Below are 20,468 nucleotides of genomic sequence, written 5' to 3' on the forward strand. Positions count from 1 at the left end.
TTTATTGTATATAAAAATAAAAATACATGTAACATCTCACAATACTTTAGCTCAACAATAATCACAATATTTCAATTTAATTGAAGTAAACAAAATTAACATATACTACAATAAAGGCTTTAAAGTAAATCTCTGAGACGCACATTCCGGCGCACGGCGTTATTAAATCCCTCCCTGTACTGGTAGAACACGCTGCTAGATGATATCACATCAGGTAAGGCCTCTGTGAACAAAACACAATTTTAAGATATTTTTCTTCTAATAAAACATAATCTTAGAACGATTCACATGTTAAAAAAAACTCTTATCTTTGAAGTAATTTATTCATGATGTAAATATGAACTTAAAGCATATTTCCAGTTGAAATAACCCGAGACAAAATACAGATAAAGGTAGTGGTCTTCTGTGCTATAGAAAGTTATCTAATAGTAGAGCGGGCGCACAACTTTGACTAAACCGTCGCACAACTATTGTGCGATTGTCGATTGTTTCGCAGACAATTCTTGTTTAGGTGCACAACTAAAAATCGAGTGCGAAAGCGAGACTAAACAGTCGTGCAATAGTTTAGTTTTAGATGTACGCACACTCTTAAAATTATGAATTTACGATTACCAAAATAATGAGATATTACAAACCAAAATCATAATACAAAATTCATAGAACAATTAAGACAAAATTCATAGAACAATATCGAAAACCTAATGATCCATTGTTGTAAGACCAATAAGGCCGATTAAAACAAGTCAATTCCATTCAAAGTTAAGTAGATAACCCTAAAACATAATTAACAAGGGTATAATCACGGGCGCCGGGTGGGCTGGAGTGCGGGGGCGCGGGGGTGCGCGGTGCAGGGTAGGGGGTATGTTTGCACTAGTTAATTGCCATCCATTGTGCCGCGCGGCGCTGGCGCGGGGCGACGCTTTCCAACGCTATCACATTATGTAATCTCGTGTGCGCTTACCTACTTTCTTTAATAACGACTCGCCGTAGGTATTTTAATATACACCGTTCTCAAAAGAGACCCCCCACTTAACTATTCAGTCGCTGAAGCTCGTTTGCGTTTCATTTAAGGCCCGGACAAAAATGCATGAATAAAATAAACACCGTTTTTAAACGGATGTATTTTAGGAGATTCGTTTTAATTACATTTTTAAATTGCAAGTTAAAAAGGTATTCATTTTTAATATCGCGTATGTCCACAGGGGTAACGAAGGTATTTTACTAATTGAACGGGAATGTTTTCAATTTATTTCTTACTATCTTAATGCGAAAGTTTAGATGGATGGATGGTTAGAGTTTACCACCTAAACGACTGAACGTATTTACTTTCCTTTTTTTAATACCACGCGAATAGAGTCGCGGGCAACCGCTGGTTCATTTATATTTTTATGTCTACGTTAATTTTTGTAGACCCATGTGGACGTTCTACGTTGAATATTGTTAATAACAATTCATTTTATTACATACCGTAATTTAAAATATTTATCATAATTTAGTATAATCAAACAAACATAGTGATTAGAATCGGGCGGTTAATACGACTGTTAAATTAAATAGCTCTGCTGAATTGTTGGGGGGGCGGGTTGGGTAGGGGGAGCAGAAACAATTACTACATATAGCCTTCATTACAAGTTCCTCCCGCCTCTAAAGTCATCTCCATAATACGAGCTATGACTTGTTCCATTGTTATACTGGTAATACTAAAACCTTTAAATAAAAACGTTTAAATTACAATCAGACTCTAAACACATTAATTCAAGTTTAGTACTGACTAAAGCTCGTAAGATGTCTACATTCGCAGGTATCTACGATGCTACGAAATTTCGTAGACCGTAGGTATGTCTACAAGGTACTTGTAGACGTTAACATTTTTTAGTTGATGTCTACTAGGGGTGTGCAACAATTCGAATTCACGAACCGAATATCAAGACCGAAATACACTTTTGAAATGGTGTGTACACACCTTTATCGTGGATTTTTTCAAATATCACGTTTCTAAGATACTGGTTATCACGATTAGGTTGCTTTTCGCATGCAACTGTGCCCAAAAATCGGGAGCTTTAGCTCTTCTTTTAAGAACCCAAGCGTGGTAAGAAACCCATGTCTTGCCAACATTGTGTGTGTACTCCCTAAAGTCAGTAAACGCAATTCTCTTTGTCTATTAAAATTTCCCATTCGCGACCGAATTATACGCAATTAATATGAGAACGGTAGAACAATCGGGATGTTGCGGTGCGCGGGGGGTAAGGGATCAGGTGTTCGATTCTCGGGCGAGTGTCGGGGAATGAATATTAACAACCCTTCCTGGCGCGAGCGGGTAATTGAAAATAATAGGCCCGCCGCTAACTCGACATGTGATTAACGTTATGCGATAATGGCCGGGCGACGTTCGCTATTCGAGAATGAATTCGCTTTAGCCTGATATACTACGGATTAGGGATGTACATGGTGTTGTGGATGTATAAGGAAGTCTTAACACATAAGGATTTATAACAAATTAAATATTGGCTATAATAGAATACAGGTATGTGGTAGAAAAAGCAACTGACTCTTCAGAATATAACGCGTGTCTAAAAGAAGTATTAAAGACAATAAAAACTATAAAGGGCCTGTCCCACCACTGGCTGATGAGGCTCACATAGCTTAAAATGAAGTCATTGACAGATAAGGTAACAAAATCCGATATTTCCATCACATACACGTTGGATTATTAACAGACAATTTACAATATGGTGGAACAGGCCCCAAGTCTTGTAACGTTTACAACACATGTATGTATATTTTCTAACTTAATTTAACTTACCTTGTCGCTGTATTTGAGCCATCGGTACTATTCTTCCGAAGAAATCTTTGTGTACCTGTGAAATAAAAAAGCTTATCTTAGATTTCTTATAAAACTAGCGGTTCTTAAAATTTTATTTAATTGTTTACAGTTGTAATATTTTCAATTGTCAAAATTCAAATGCTTAAATGACAAATCTTTTGCCCTTTGCCACTGGCTAACAATTATTAGAATGGCAACCTTGCTTTACTTGTAGTTTTTTCAATTGATTCCCCCCTAAATAAAATAACGCAAAAATATTTAGTCTACAGTCTGTCGTAACGCCTCCAGCAACATCCTACATAACAAAGTACATGTTACGCTTTATTATATTAGTATAGATCTATTTGAATACATCTGGAGGATCTAGACTAGATGTACTAGGTAACCATAAGTGTTGTAAAGCCTGCGCCCGCGGCATCGTCTCCAATTAGAAGAGTGACGCGACGGTCGTTAGTCGCGGCACATCGTTACCGCACCCTCAACGACCACTGACGCCACTGAAACGCCACTGAAATACCACTGAAACGCCACTCGACACGCCCGACGTCTTCCTTTACTCGGCGTGTAGGCAGTTAGCACGTTTTTTAAAGTAATTCTAAGTAATCACCCGTCTGTAGACTATTATATATGATGTGGTTTTAAGAGTTTTGAATTTTTTCTTCCTTGTTGGATATATGTTATTTAGGTTTGCTAAGTTTTTCCCGCGACTTTGTTGGGCGGAAATAAAAAAAATAGTAGCCTATGTGTTAGAGAATGTTTGTTGATACTTGTAACAACCATCTTTCTAAACTTTCGCGTTTATAATATTAGTATGATTCTTTTGACATGAGATATAGTTACCCATATTATTAATATGGAAAGGGGTAGTAATTAAGAAAAAAATACTTTAAAAAATCGCTCTAAACTTGTACCATACAGTAATTTCATCGTGTTTCAATATTTTCTATCAGCGAACCCCAATGGCTGCGGTAAATATAGATATAAACACAATTTGTCGCTCATAAAAGTTATCGGCGGTATGTAGCGGAGCTTCGGCGATATTGTCAATCAGGAGATGATCTGAGACGCCTTATAGCACTAACAATGTTTACAGATTTATATCAAAGCGAGACTTGAGCTTTATAACGTTATAAGATTTAAAACTTATAAAAACTGCGTATTCACGTAATTATCAGATATCCAGTTTCGAGCTTAGGCCTATTATTAGCTGAATTAACGAGGGAATATACATTTTAAACAGAAAATTCGAACAATTTTTGGACCATAAAGAGGTTACGTCGTAGATGCTACGAATAGTGCTACGAGCATTTTATTTATATTGTAAAGTCTTAATAAATTATACCGTCAAACTAATGATTTGATATTTAACAATTAAAATCGTTAGATAAAGTTAATTTTAAAATCTATCCATCATACAAATAACGCTTGAGTACGCAAAACAAAATTAAACATTCATTCTGCTCTCAAATATTTATCTCAAACATAGATATCTCTCGTTGTAGACGATATTTTTCCACTCGGATGCACCATGGGGGGTGGTTTGAAGGGGGGTATACTAGGTATCAATTCGCCCCGCCCCGCAAACAATACAATCAGAGGCAATCTGCCGCGCAAATAGGAAAATAGAGTGCGCGCCGAGACAGGGCCGCCTCGGGCGACTGCCACGAATGTTGCTTTACACTTTTCTGCAAATTACACATTATTTCGGACCGTATGTCTTTAAATTGGCAAACAGTTTCAATCTATTAGAGGAATAAAGTAGACTGTAAAATAATTTATACATTGTTAGTGTCAAATGTCTTGTAACGTAAGAAAATTGCTTTTTTATAAGGGAAATGAGCTCCTGATCTTTAGTAACATAATTGACACTTTACTTTTACTTTTAAAATATAAGATTTATCATTTAAGGAAGATCGTTCTACCAAATACGCCATATAACATATAGAGTTTTTATTCCGTCTTTTCTTTAAATTAGTGTAATCTTTTATTCAAGGTCTTGTCAATCTTCCTATTATGCGAAAGTTTAGATGGGTGTTTGTTAGAATTTGTAGCCTAAACGGCTGAACGGATTTCGATGAAGTTTGCCATAGATGTAAGATAGTCTGAAAGACATAGGCTGCTCACTTTTGTTTTTTTTTTTATTTCACGCGCAAACTTGCGATAACAAGCTAGTCTTCTGTAATTTTTTCGTTACTATTTGTAATAACATAGTACTTCAATATCAGATTTCCAAATTTATCAACGAGTCCGTCCCCCAGAATATCTTGTTGTAACTCTGGGCGCGGATCGCTGGGAATCCGCGCAATTTTCCGCCGGTCATTTTTCATTGTTTCAACTTGAGAGCCCCCGGGCAGGGCCGAGCCTGATACTTATTTGTTGGCACTCGTAAATACAGCTATCGGTACGCTTAGATTGTGTTTACGATATACACGGATATTGGAGATTGTTTAGAAAGTTTAATTTCAAAGGTATATTAGGACTAAAACAATTTTTATCAATGAAAATCACGTTATAGTTATAAATGGATATTATAATCGAACTAAGAGAAACTACGTTCTAAATGATTATTTTTTTAAAAGTTCAAATATCAATTTAACTTACTAATATTATAAACTAACTTTCGTCCGCGACTTCGTTCGCGTGAAATAAAAAAATAAACAAAAGCATGTATCCTGCGTTTGTTTCGTAGCACAACGTCTTATCGGGTCTCATTAAAATTTGCCATAGATGTAGAACATAGTCTGGAAGAACACATAAGCTACTTATTACGTTTTTTTTTTAATTTCGCGCGAATACAATCTCGACGGCTAGTATATCATATACTTACAGTTTTGAAGCTATGGTCATTTAACTAATGTACTGTAAATCGAACGAAAACATTTAAAAGAGAAACTCTTTACTTTCATATGTATTTAACCATCTATTATTCACTGACCCTTTCTTTTATCACTGTCTACCCTTTGTTTTAAGATCGTTGTGATATTATTACGATAGTGTTTTAGTTTGAAAGAAAAGCAAAGCAAAATAATGGTTGACATGGTATATCTTTTAAGCCTATAAACAATTCACGAGCGGTCAGAAAAAGGAAACCATTACGATTTACATAAGTTTCAAATCTTAATGGTTTTCCTATTTACTTAAGAAAATTGTATATTTATTTAACTACTAGCTTTCGCCCGTGATCTAGTTCGCATGTAATTAAAGAATAAATAAAAGTGAATCTATGCGTTATGTCAGTGAATCTATCCGTTCTTTAACAGTGGTAGAGCCCGCTTTAACATCTTTGCACGAATGGGCCGGCACGCCCGGTGAAATACTACGACCACACAGGAAATAGGCGTGAAGTGGAAGCAATTCCGTGTTTCGTCTGATGAGTGTGGACTAAACAGACTAAAATTAGGCCCAATTTTAGTCCCTTTCCCTTTACGCCCTTTTCTTAGGAGGAAAGGATGGAAAGGAAAAGTGGTTTTGACGGTGGAGGATACGCGGTGAAGGGAAAATGTCCTATATATGTGCGTCTCCTCCTCCGTCAATAAGGGTAGGCAACGCATCTGCAATTGCGGATGGTTATGGGTAGCGCTCGCTTTCCATTTCTGTGGATTCAGGTGGCCGCTTGCTCGTTTGCCACCCTTATATTATAAAAAAAAAGATTATCCCTATCTATGGCAAATTTCACAAACTCTAACAAACATCCATCCATCTAAACTTTACCCGTATAATATTAGTAAGATTGTAGTGAGATAAACTACAGTTTACACAGTTACAAAAACAAAGAAAACCCTATTATTCTTGTACTATTTTAAAAGTCTATTTAATTAAGATTTTGAATCAAATTAAATTAGAAATACAGCTGTAAATCCTTTGACTTTAATTTTGAAACTTTCTCCATAGAAAAACCACCCCTAAGACTAAAGTAAATCTTGATTTTAAAGGTTTCACTTTAAATTATATAATTACATTAATGCCGTATATGTCATCCGGTGAGTTAATTCATTATCAATGTTCGGTTACGCTCTCAGACAAATTACATTCGCCACACAATTTGTTACCATTACAAATTGACAACACTCCCCGATCGCCTTAGCTATGATCGATCGCTTATAAGCGTCAATAACAAATTACAATGTAAATTTTATAAAAAACTTAAGTTAGCAAATTCAAAGTTCCTTATTGAATAAGAATCGTAAATTACTTTGAGCTACGCATCACACTCAGAGTTATTTGTTGTTTTATGACTCGCTTAGGGTAGATTTAGTATCTTACTGAGAATATAACAATCATGTTCTTGGACTGTTTAAATGTCTTTTATTACACTAGCTGTTGCTCGCGAATTCGTCCGCGTGGAATTAAAAAAAGTAAAAAGGTATGTTTGTTACTCAGTGGTTACGTAGCTTTTTAATGGTGCAAGAATTTTTTAAAGCTGCCCAACAGTTTTTGAATTATTACAATACATAAAAAAAAACTATAAATACTAGTAAACATTAGGTAGTGATGTGCGTAACGGAATTTGTTCCGTATTCCGCAGTGACAAGGGATTTTACATCTCTGGTCCGACATTTAAAAACTTGTATAAAATACAAAAAAATCGTTACAATGTAAAATAATATTTCTTTACAAATACTAGATCAAAAGTTTTGCCTCTTATAGGCTTATTTATGCTATGAAGAGTTAGCCAAAAATCTGGACAAAAGAGACTAAGCTTAACAAGAAATTGTAATTAACCCGACCATTTTATATAGTACGGTGGTGCCTGGGGCGTTCGCTTTGGCTTCAAAGGCGTGGTCTACCACCGATGGCTATTCAAACTTGTTTGTGTTAATCAGATAGGGTCGGCAATATGCAACATGTTTGGACAAGGCTGGTATAATGGTTTTTAAGCAACTGTCGCTTTGAACTTTATTTTTCATAACTACACATCTAAGTAGACATAAAAGTACTATTTTCTTCTCTATTAATTGTTTTTACACATATATTTCTAACATGATACTTAAATGCAGTATTTAGACATAACTAAATTGATATAATGATAAAGTTTCTGACTTAAAAAGCTTCGCGGGTAAATTTAAATTATTTCAAGTTATATACCTATAGACTCTTACTAATATTTTAATTACGAAAGTTTAGATGGATGGATGTTTGTAGCCTAAACTGTTACAGATCTCGATAAAATTTGACATAGATTTAGAGCTTAAAAGCATCTAGAAGAACACATAGGGCACTTTTGTTTCAATAGCTTTTTTTTTTTAAAAAAAAAGCTATTGAAACAAAAGACGTATCGTGATTTTACTATTTTTCCCCGAACACAAATTAAACTTATTCAAACACTAAATATAAAAAATATGAACAATAACATTTGTTCTTTATTGTTCCGTTCTGTTTGCATCCACCGCGCGAAAGGGTGACGTCGATTACGCAAGCATCGCCGCGGGCCACGCATATGGCGTTACATCAATTTTGTAAATTATCCGCATGTTTAATTTTTGGAACCGCATTATTTGAGCCTATTTGAATTGTAGCCGCCTCCTAATCGTAGTAGGATTTGTGACAGGATTAGACTAATGTAAAATTAGGGGAAGGGGAAGGGATTCCTTATTTGTAAAGCGAAGAGAAACGAAATTTTTTGTCGAATAGCGTTAAAAGAATATATGTTTTTTAACGTCTCTGAAATTTACATTTACTTAATTTAGTATCTCTTATAACTTTATTGTTTATTAAGTCCTTAGTTTTAATTAAGGAAAAAAAAATTACATTTAAAAATGAGAGTTTTTGCCTATTACAATTCTTTAATAACTAATGTTTAATGAAGGTCTGTGATCCACATTTAAATGAGGTTTTAAGTCATTACATTTTACTTAATAATGCCAATGAATATTTCGAAAAAGAATTAAAAAGCTTCAAAGGAATCAAGTGAGAAAAAAAATGCAATAAATTATGTAGAGAGAGAAATATGCATGGAGTAACAAAACGCCTGGAGGCAGTGGAGTGGGCTGTTCGTTTCCAAATTTAAATAATAGTGTAACGAGCTCGCGCGGGATCGCAACCGACAATCATATTACTCAATACCGCATCTACAAATTAAAATTTATTTTTGTATTGTACGGAATTAAATGAACTACATATTGATATCTTATCAATATTATAAATGCGAAAGTTTGGATGGATGTTTGTAACCTAAACTTCTGAATGGATCTCGATGAATTTAGCAAAGATGTAGTGGATAGTCTGGAAGTACACATAGGCTACTCACTTTTGTTTTTTTAATTTCACGCGGACGGAGTCGCGGTCAAAAGCTACTATGTTATAACATTTGACTGTACTTCCTTATTAATGAAACTGTATTAAGAGTATTTCTATATATAGCATGTCCTCTCTAAGGTTAATGTGGTTTGTTAATCTCAAACCAATCGTTGCTTTACACTAATCTGTATAAATAGATAGGTGTTTACTTGAAAACGACTGCTATCGCTTCGTTCAAATTTAAATCCGTCTATTGATGTTAATGATCGTTAATTCTGTCTCTATTATAAGTTACAATTCTCTTTACAACCGTTACAAAACACTATCTCTTATAGTCTGTCCATTTAAAGAAGTCAGTGGCTTAATAATCCTGCGCCTCTGCAAAGAATAAAAATGCAGACACGTCAAAAGTAATACGTCATAGAGTAATAGCCTGCCGCTATTACACCGTAATGCAATACCAGTACAAAGGGGTTGCGGGGTAAAAACTAGCTAACAAGCGCCCGCGCCCCCCGGCGACGGCGGCGGCGGCGGTCTAATTCACAATTCGCCACGGCCGAGACTCGCGCTACAAATTTTACACCCGACAAAATAACATTTGTTAAGAATAATTTTTCCTTCGGCGCATCCTGTTTAGCATATTTCATTTGATCAAATATTTTTGGGTTTCTATCGTAAAATTGTACGTTACTCAAGTAGTTAAAAGAAATTGCCACTAAAATGATTATAGAAACAAAATCGACAATAGAATTTTATGAAAAATTTCGCCGGCGACTCCGTCCGCATCTAATTAAAACAAAAGTGAGTTGCCTATGTATTCTTCCATACTATCCTCTACATCTAAGCCAAATTTCATCTAAACTTTCGCATTTATGATATTAATAAGATATGTGTATGAAGTAAACAAGAGCCTTAAGTAATAGCTAGTAAATCGATGTGCAAATAGAGATGCCATCGGAATACGGACACTGCATTCATCCACATATAAATATTTTAGTAGAGCATCACCGGTAATCCGCGAGAGACGAGAGCGTCGGGACGCGGAAAAATCTCACCCTAACCGAATAACCCTTACGCGGGGGCGCCCCCGAGGAAGGCTTCCGATTGGCCGCCCCCCAGGAAGGATATGACCTATAGTTTTTCTTCTCGAGAACTTCCTGCGGGCATTGTGAGCGTGATATACGAGCGGGGGCCGGGGGCGTAGATTGATGATTGCTCGTATCCGGCCCTCGCAATCACATCTGCACACGATCCGGCAATTTAGCCGCATATTCGTTTACCCGGCGCTATACTGGGGCAAACTCCTTCCGCGCTTGAGTGTTATTGCTTCTATTACGAGCGTAGAGACCTTAATGCCCGCCGTTACCAGATAAAGGAATATAACAGCAACCCGACATCGTTATGTCGTTTATACAAGAACGATGGGATTATAGATTTTTTATGAACTTGATGTAGTCAAGTTTTTTTTATCAATTACTTGAATCGATCTTTATTAAGTTATCTATACTATTATAATAAAGCGTAAACACACACTTCTTTGTTGCCTAAGATGTCAGCAATTATAGCATATTTTTGAATAATTCTTTTCTTATAAAAAAGCCCTACACTTAAGTCATGCTTTAGACTATATATTTTCACGCCATTAAACTTAGGGGGTCAAAATTTTGGATAAAAACCATAATGTGGGAAAGAGACCATAAGTTGCTGCCCATCAAGAAAGAATAATTGCTAAGATTTATCATGTCATGTTATTTGCTATTGATAATTAAACAAATGTAAACAATAAAATATTTTTTTTATAATTTCATGCGGATGAAGCCGCACGGAAACAGACAGCTAGTACAAAATAAAATTATTAGAATAATTTAAATAAACAATATGGATCAAGGGACTTATGGCACAATAAAATTAAGTTGGCAAAAAAAGTTTTTCATGCAAACCTAAAACCAAAGTGTTTTAATTTATTACTTAATTTGCTTTATGTTTATTCATTAATCATAGTTAATAAAGTTTTTCTTAACATAGAAACACCACAATATATATATATAAAAAATTACAAATTACAAATAAAATGGATTTTTATCAATTTAAATCAAACGTATCTCATAAGCTAACATTTTAATAAAGAGATCACAATAGTAATGGAAGACGACGTCCTCGATTTACTACCGGCGGGGGTGGGTTGGGGGTTTAGGGGAGGGGAGGGGGTTGCTCAGCCGGGGCGGCGCCGCTCCGGATTTATTGCACGCGATTACCGCCTAATGTACGGAACACTAACTACACTCCGTGCAAATTAACGACTTCAATAGAAAAAACACTCACGCCTATAATTTATAAGGTAAGCAGAGATAACAAGTTTCTCAACAAGAAGGCACTTCTTTTATTTTACAAACTTTTCGGATACTCTTGTTCCTAAATCGGTAGAATTAAAATTATAGAACCAAGATTTAAAACAAGAATCCAGGTAATTCGGATGACTTATTAATAACTAGCTGTTGCCCGTGACTTCGTCCACGCAATATTAAGGTTAAAAAAGTAACCTATAATATACCCGATTATGTCAGCTACCCTTCAGTGAAAGTCCAATCGAAATCGACCATCCGTTTCGGAGACTACCCGAAATAAACGCGGCTTGCAGACAGACAGACAAAAAATGTTTATATCAGCAACGCAAATACACCGTCTTCCTGAAATTTGGATTTTTTCTTGATTTGATTTTGATTTTATACGCAGACACTCCAATTTTATTATATGTATAGATAGATTACACACTATTTCCGAATTACTTGAAGTTAAAGTTAGAGTTACATTAAAAATACATTCACATACAAAATTAAAACTTGATACAAACAAAACGCCCAGTGATATCGTGCAACATTAGGGACATACTCGACTTTTACCCCGGAGTGCGTCGCCACGCCCGACAAATAAATTACGCCAATGTTAACTGCCCACCCGCTGAGCGCACGTGACTTAACGAATAGTATCTATGTTTGTTTGTACACTTCAGATAAACATATCAAAAGACAGTCACTTGTAACTTTTACGGTGCGCATTCACTGATTTTATTGTATAGTTCAAACCTTTCTAGAATAAACGTGAAGTGGATTTGACGGTGGAGGAGATGCATAGGAAGGGAAAATATCGTTTAGGTGCGTCTCCTTCGTCAATGGGTAGGCAGCGGTCGCTTCGCCATTTGCGGATTCAAGTGGCCGTTTGCTCATTTGCCACCTTGTAATATAAAAAGAATGCGTCGAAATACATGGAATCTTGAAAAAATTCTAAAACTGGCCCTTTATTAAAAGAAAGCCCTTTATCTATTTCTAGCTATTTTGCTATTGCAAACAGAATAAACTCTGTCTACCTCTCTGGCGATATATTTCTTGTTTAATTACGTAAATAGTTATGAATTTACTATAAAAATATATAATTTAAGCCCTGCTATTCAATTAATAATTACTTATTAAAATTACCTTTTTAAATTCTTAAAGAGGTGAATGTACAACAAGTTAAATGGACAATATTCTTGATAGGAGAGAGGATTACGGCGAGAATTGACGAGCACCGCCCGACCCCTTGATATACCATTAGCGGCCAAGAAAAACTTGCAAGAAAATTGGGTAAAGGCCATCACACACTTAACTATTTAAATAATAAATGCAATTGTACTTAACATTTTTTTTTTAATAAATGTTAATTCTACCTAAAAACGGTGAAGAAATCGAAATGGTAAGTGTTATATTTTTATTTACATTTTTACAATTATGTACTGTTAGGAACAAAATTAGTACCGTGCTGTAGAGTTGGCGCAACTCTAGATTATCGGCATAAACGTCACGTAGCTGACAGCTGTCAATGTCACTAGAAGTATGGATAGATTGGCGCGCAACTTGAGTCCTGGCGAGAAATGTTGCTCTGAGTTTAAAGCGACAGTATCAATTAAATAAGTTGTCTAATAGTACATACATATGTAGTATTGTGAGACTTAAAAGAAACTTGAAATTACCACAATTAAAGTCAAAGTAAAACTACTTAATTTCATTTATATTATTGACTATAGTAGTAGTATTTAAAAAAATCAAATTATAAACTCAATGATCAGTGTGCGTTAACCTTTAAAACAACCCTCCAATGAAATTCTTATGGAGTTTTTAAAAGTGGCGGCCGCAACCCTTTTATTTTGATTAGTTATTGTATTTACGGGGGGCGGGTGTCTGCATTGACAAAAAAATCATTACCCCGAAGTGGGAATTACAAATTGGAGACGCTGTTTTGACAGTCATTATTTTATGAGATACAGATTTTTAAAGCCAGTTTTAGAAACGGTGGAATTAACACTGAAGTAAAATTGATAGAGTTTATCTTTTTTAATGAACACATCAAATAACTACAATAAATTTCTTCCCCTTACATTAAAGTCATCTGCAACTTGAGCCCAACTTTGACTTATCAACAAGTAATCGAAGTTCATATTTAGATTATGTCGACTTTGTACCCGACTGTCAAAAAGGTATCTAAGTTTGTACCCGACTGACACAGAGGATGTTTTTCGTGCGTATCTGTGTTGCATGTCAGTTTGTATGTAAGTAAATTTTATTGTAACCCCTTGGCACATTAACTACTAGACTGATTTTGACGATTTATGGATTTAATTCGAATTGTTCCACAGACTGTCATAGGGTATATTTAATCGTCACAAAACACATATAACATGAGAAATAATAAAAAAAAGTTCAAATATCAATCGCCGAAATTATTTCATTAGTTAAATTGTTTATCAATATCTTCTAGTTTATTCTTTAAAAAAAAAGAAAATCTTACTTATAACATTACAGTTAGTTTTAATTTTAAAAACCATTGTTTCAAAATGCGAGCAATAGATGGCGCTGTTACACTATTATAGTCTTGTCAGTTTTGTTTCAATTCATGTTATTGAGCTTTTGATGAAAAAGATACTTTTTTTTATTGATTTATGTATATATTGAAAAAACTCAAAAACTACTGAACCTATTTCAATATTTCTCGCACCATGTAAAAGCTACGTTATCAATGAGTAAGATAGGCTATATTTTTTATTGTTTTTTTTAATTTCACGCGGACGATATAGCAAGCTATTGCTAGAACATAATTTTCTTGATGTTTTAGTTTCTCGTATTCCATTATAAGGCAGGAAGTATAAAGTGAAAGCTAAGCAAATAGGCAAGATAAGGTAAATAGAGTTTTATGTGGACAATACGCGCCGTCTCGCTGAATGGCGGCGCGCAGATTGCAGTTTACTTGCCTTGATGGAATATATTAACGTGTTGACAACCAAGGGTTGGCAGTTTCACTAAACATATAAATGCAAGCTTGAATGGATGTGTTTGTAGCCTAAATTGCTGAAATTCCTAAGCATAAATTCCTGACTACCCTTTAAACATGGCAAACCTGATGTTGATCATAGTCAGAAACCCATATGCTACTTGTTTTTTTTAATTCCATGCGGACGGAGTAGCGGGCGTAAACTAGTGTTTTATATTTTTTACATCTATACTTTGTTATAGCCTTTTACAAGTTTCGCTTAATTATTGTTTACTTATTTGAATAACTTTCACTTACTAATTCGGTTAAAAAATCTCTTAATAATGTGAAGACATGTAAAATACCGTTAGTAATAATAGCTACACTTTACATATATAATGTTTTTATATTACCATATGTAATTGAAAAATATCGTTTCCTTTTTGACAACCCTAATGACGCAACAGGAATGACGCGGCCAATTGAAATGGTCGCGTTTTTGCGAGAATCGTATATAACGTAAAAGCGTTATATGCCGGCTTTCATAGCATTTTCTCATTTACAAGTCTTTTAAAACCGAGTAGTTAAAAAAAAGGTAAAAAAGGAACATTATAACTGCGATTTAAATGGATACTTTCTTACTAATATTATAAATGCGAATGTTTATATGGATGGATGTTAGAGTTTGTAGTCTAAACGTCTGAACGGATTTCGATGAAATTTGGTATAAACTTAGAGGATAGTCTGGAAGAATACATAGACTACTCAATTTTGATTTTTTAATTCCACGCGGACGGAGTCTGGCGAAAGATAGTGTTACTAAAAATCTCCAAAACGGGTCAAGAATAGCAACTAAATTTATAACAGACTAGATGTTCCCGTGCGACTTCATTCGCATGAAATAATGAAAATTTTACTTCCTTGATGTTGGCAGCAACTTATGGTCTCTTTCCCACATTAGGGTTTTTATCCAAAATATTTACCCCTTAGTTTAATGTCGTGAAAATGTAGGGTTTTTTATTAAAAAAAGAATTATTCAAAAATATGCTGTAATTGCTGACATCTTAAGCAACAACGAAGTGTGTGTTTACGCTTTATTATAATAGTATAGAAGTATAGATAGGGCAAAGTCTGGAAATTAAACTAACGAAGTTTTAAATTCCGTGCAGACGGATTCGCGTGTAAAAGCTTGTTTAATATAACTTACTTGAGGTTTACGTTTTTCAACATCTTTAGGTTTCAATCGCTGTAAATGGTTGGGTATTCGCGTCTCCTCTGCAACTTTCTCTTCTATTCTCTTTACAATTTCATTACCCTTCTTAGGGTTGACTCTTGCGGTCTGAAAATATAACGAAAAAAAATTACATTATGAGGACATTTTTTTACTTTTATGTACTAATTCACCGAAAAGCTTAGGTTTAATTTATCCATACAAATTTTACTACAATTATAAATGTGAAAGTTTAGATGCATGGATGTTTGTTAGAGTTTGTAGCCTAAACAGAACGAATCTCGATGAAATTTGGCATAGATGTAGGGCACAGTCTGAAAGAACACATACTTTTGATTTTTTTAATTCTACGCGGACGCAGTCGCGGGCATAACCTAGTATAAGTTTATCGAGTTTTCATGATATTTTACTTACCATTTCTTCGTTTCTTCTGATAATTTCAAGTTGTTGTTCCCTGGCTATGGCTTGTCGCACCGCCGGCTGCGGCCTGACGCGCTCCTCCGTTCCTTTAGTATGAAAAATACATAGCTTTAAACATATAAGTATAGCATATTCTTAAAATTCAAAATATCTGAATGCACAGAAAAAAATAAGACTGTCTCTAAATTATGTAACTACTAACGCCATCTATTGATATAAGAATTAAATTAATGTTTTTGGGAATTCAACGCGTTTCTTTGATCTTATCTAAACTTTACCAACAACTATTGAAATATTTTTAGAAAACTAATTTAAATAAAATCTTTATCTACAGAAAAGCGAATTTTATTTACCTTTCTAATCTACACTTATATTATAAAGAAGGGAAAACATTGCATTTTTGTATGTATTAAACTCAAAAACTACTGAGTTTATAGCCTAAACTGCTGAATGTATCTCAAAGAAATTTGTCATAGAGTACATAGTGTCAAAGAGTATAAAGTATACAGTAATGTCATAGAGTATAAAGTATACAATAATACATGTCAGAGAGATAGTCTGGAAAAGCACATGGGCTTCTTTTTATTATCCCGGACGAAGTCGCGGGCGAAACCTAGTATCACGAGCCACGAGTATTAAAATATTACCCATAAAAGCGATTTTGTATATATCAGGTTCCAAGTGGTAGGAGTAGAGTCCGTCGAGCGCGCGCTGCACGTAGCGCAGCCCGTAGTCGCACAGCGCGCCCGCGCACGCTCGCACCGTCTTACGCTCGCTCTCGCTGCACAACTGGAACAAAGAGGGCGCTGGAATCTACGTTATTTTACAAAAAAATATCACAAAACATATAACCAACTTTTACCTGCGACGTCAACACGGAATAAAAAAAAATGATAAATTTAATTTCTTTCTATTTAATTATTTCTAGATAAATTTTAAGAAACAATCGTTATTCAATGCGGGACACCTTTGACTAAACTATACTATAGCTTATATGGACACTACACGATTTTTAGTTGTGCAACAAAAAAATTGAAATGGCAGCGAAACAGTGGTAATGTCCGCTTTAACATCTTAGCACTGCAGGGCCGGCATGCCCGGTGTAATACCACGACCACACAGAAGACAGGCGTGAAGTGGAAGCAATTCCGCGTTTCGTCTGATGAGTGTGGTGCCGGAGGCCTAATTTTAGTCCCTTTCCCTTTCCACCCCTTTCTTAAGAGGAAAGGATGGGAAGGGGAAGTGGATTTGACGGTGGAGGAGATGCATAAGAAGGGGAAATATCCTCTTTATGTGCATCTCCTCCTCCGTCGTATAAGGGTAGGCAATGCATCTGCAATTGCGGATGTCTATGGGCAGCGGTCGCCTCGCCTCGTTTGCCACCTTATGTTATAAAAAAAAACAATTGTTGTGCGATTGTTTAGTCAAAGGTGTGCGTCCGCTCTTACAAGTATTATTAGCATTATAAATGAGGGAGATTTGTCTGTGACTTTGTGTGCGCTAATCTCAGAAACGACTAAACCGGTTTGATTATTATTATTACTCATTTACTGTAATTAGCTTCAATTAAAATTTAGTGTTTGTTGTATATCAATTGAAAAAGATTTGAATATACGTTCGCTTCCAATATCTCCTAAACGGCTGAACGGATCTCGATGAAATTTGGTACAGATGTAAAATAAATCTGAAAGAACACATGGGTTATTAAATATTTACTAATCATCAGACGAAGTAGCAGACAACAGCTATCATTACATAAATCAAAAGTCTATACTGTATAGTCCATACAATCATATGTAGAGTAATAAATCTTAATTAATTTAATATTCCTTTGTTGATCAAGTTTGATATCAGATTTAGAACAGATTAAAAAAGATAATTTGCATACATACCTGTATATTAGCAGATCGTAAGGTGGGCGTCAGTATATAAGGTAACAATGGCAACACATCCAATCTGAGTGCGTTCTTGTTGACGATGCGAGGTCCGCCGCCGCGCCACACGGAATGCAATATGCTATCCAATTCTACTTTCTTACGGTACATCTAAAACAAGAAAATTTAATACTACGTATTTTCTTACTAATGTTATAAATGTGAGTTTAGATGGATGGATGTTTGTTTGAGTTTGTTGCCTAAACTGCTAAACGTATCGCAACGAAATTTGTTTTTGTTTTAAAATCGCGAACGGAGTCGCGGGCGAAAGCTAGTGTTATAATAAAGATTGGTTAAAGCGATTAGACCAAATCCTAGAAATAGCAGTATTGGACATTTTTACTATGAGAGTGGAATACCAATCTCATAGTATTTGAGTGTCTAATCTTGTCTATTACGGCCCAATACTGAAACGACATTAAAATATCTTACATTAAAATTTTGACGTCTATTAGTCAGCAGCGCTTTCGTGTTTAAGATTGGTTTTAGTATTCGGCAGATAATTTCACTCAAGGTAGACTTCTGAAACGAATTATGAAGCCGCTTACAATCTGATAGATGTCAGATATTTGGTGTTTAAGTGCGTTTTTTGCTCTCTTTGGTTTTAGTAGATATTACTATACTTAAGTAATAATTATTAAACCAATTCTAGTCTCATTTTTAAAACAAGCTATTTTCAATGAAAATCCTAATAAAAACCAACCTCCTGCGCTTGCAATGGAAATTTCAACTTGTGGTAAGTCCTCGTAGCGAGCAACCTATGACACCTCGCGATGCAGAGTGGCAGTGTGCCATACAGCGAGTAATTCTGACACCGCATCGTCCACGACTGCACGGTGTCATAGAAGCCAAGCCAACTCATCGTCTCTGACGCTATATGGAGACGGGTGTCAACACGAGCGTTGGTATAATTCTCGAATATACCTTCCACTAATCTGTAAAAAACACAACGAATATAGAAGTAAACGACAGTCGAATCAGAAGCATTGAAAGTGTTAAAAAGATATCGTTGATATGGATGGATGTTAGCGTTTGTAGCCTAAACGGCTGAACGGATCTCCATGAAATTTGCCACAGGTTTAGAGCATAGTCTGGAAGAACACATAGGTTACTTTTATCCCGGGAATAGTTACGGTTCCGGTGGGATTCATTCATTTAGTTTTTTAATGTTTCCACGATCATTCTGCAACGGTTCAACATATCTTATTGAAAGCACAGATTTAAAACAGTCTGGAGTACAGTTGAGATACGGTTCATCCCCAAGAATTGTTCCGAGGGATACGTAGTTTTTCGTTATTTTTATAGTTCGTATGTTTTCTAATACCACGGGGACGAAGTCGCGGGCAACAGCTAGTATATACATATATAGATAAACATTTTGGCAAGTATGATGTGTGTTTGTGCGTTCATATGTGCGTGCCTGCATGATTTTGTGTGTGTGTAAAGGTGTGCACATATATCTATGTCAATTTTACCTGTCATATTCCCCAGCACCCTGTATAATCTTGAGTAAGGAGTCAGGTTTATCGTGCAGTGTGAACACAGCCTGCAACGCTTGCATTATACTCTTGCTGGTATCCTTTGTGCCGATCGCTACATTCTCTATATCTTCTATGGTTAACTGGCAACAAGACAGGCATTTTTTACATTTCTTGTAGCAGTGAAAAGGTTAACTATTGTATTACATTTTTAGAAGGATAATAATGGAAGTACCCACATCTGTTGCAAGAACGTCCCGTAAATATATGGCAAGCGGAAATAATTTCGAGTATACTCATTTTAGGCGTCATTACCTAACCCTCATTTTTCTATGAAGGGATGGAAGAGAGATGTGTACTTAACAGAGTGAATGCTAGGACGTAAATATAACCTCTTTTTGAGCGTCTGCCAAAAGTCTATGGGCAGTTACTTTGCTCTAACTACATCCATGACAAATTTCATCGAGATCCGTTCAGCAGTTTAGGCTACAAACTCGAACAAACATCCATCTAAACTTTCGCATTTATAATATTAGTTAGATGAATATGCAAACCTTGGTCTTAGCTTTGAGGAAACTGAGCACGTGTAGGGCAGTACGTATGTCCCCAGCCGCTCGTGTAGCGAGCGCAGTCAACACTTTGCTCTCAACCCGGAGCCTCTCGCAACTTGCCACTACTGCTAGGCGAGTTGCTAACCGTGCGGCGGTTACACTGCCTACAGTCACTATTACAGCTACTGGCCTGGAATTTATTTATTTTATACTTGTTGCTCGCAACGTCGTGCATGAAATTAAAAAATAATAAAAATATAGCATATGTTTCAATGATAAAGTAGCTTATTAATGTTGAAAGGATTTTTGAAATCGACCCAGTAGTTTTTAAGTTATTTCAATTCATACACAAATATAAATCTTTTCTGTTTATAATATTAAGTATAGACTAGCTGAAGCTCGCGACTTGGCCCTCGTGAAATTAATAGAAATATAGCATATATTACTCACACATAAATTACCTTTCTAACAGTGAAATAATTTTTGAAATCAGCCCAGTAATTTTTAAGTTAC

At 35.4% G+C, this 20,468-nt stretch overlaps 1 protein-coding gene across 1 annotated transcript in view; it reads right to left on the reverse strand.

The window, feature by feature from the left end:
* Nucleotides 1–20,468, reverse strand: part of LOC106105237 (chromosome transmission fidelity protein 18 homolog) — a 28,118-nt gene continuing 7,650 nt past the window's right edge. Inside the window, exons 8-16 of the mRNA XM_013285517.1 lie at nt 19,959–20,145; nt 19,402–19,547; nt 18,630–18,861; nt 17,885–18,037; nt 16,640–16,781; nt 15,987–16,078; nt 15,549–15,680; nt 2,804–2,858; nt 1–223 (exon numbers count right to left, since the gene is read on the reverse strand). Of these exons, the coding sequence (XP_013140971.1) occupies nt 120–223; nt 2,804–2,858; nt 15,549–15,680; nt 15,987–16,078; nt 16,640–16,781; nt 17,885–18,037; nt 18,630–18,861; nt 19,402–19,547; nt 19,959–20,145 (1,243 nt within the window). The 3' untranslated portion in view covers nt 1–119. The remainder of the gene's footprint in view (nt 224–2,803; nt 2,859–15,548; nt 15,681–15,986; nt 16,079–16,639; nt 16,782–17,884; nt 18,038–18,629; nt 18,862–19,401; nt 19,548–19,958; nt 20,146–20,468) is intronic.

Source organism: Papilio polytes, unplaced genomic scaffold, assembly GCF_000836215.1.
Source record: "Papilio polytes unplaced genomic scaffold, Ppol_1.0 DF823177.1, whole genome shotgun sequence".
Lineage (NCBI taxonomy): Eukaryota > Metazoa > Arthropoda > Insecta > Lepidoptera > Papilionidae > Papilio > Papilio polytes.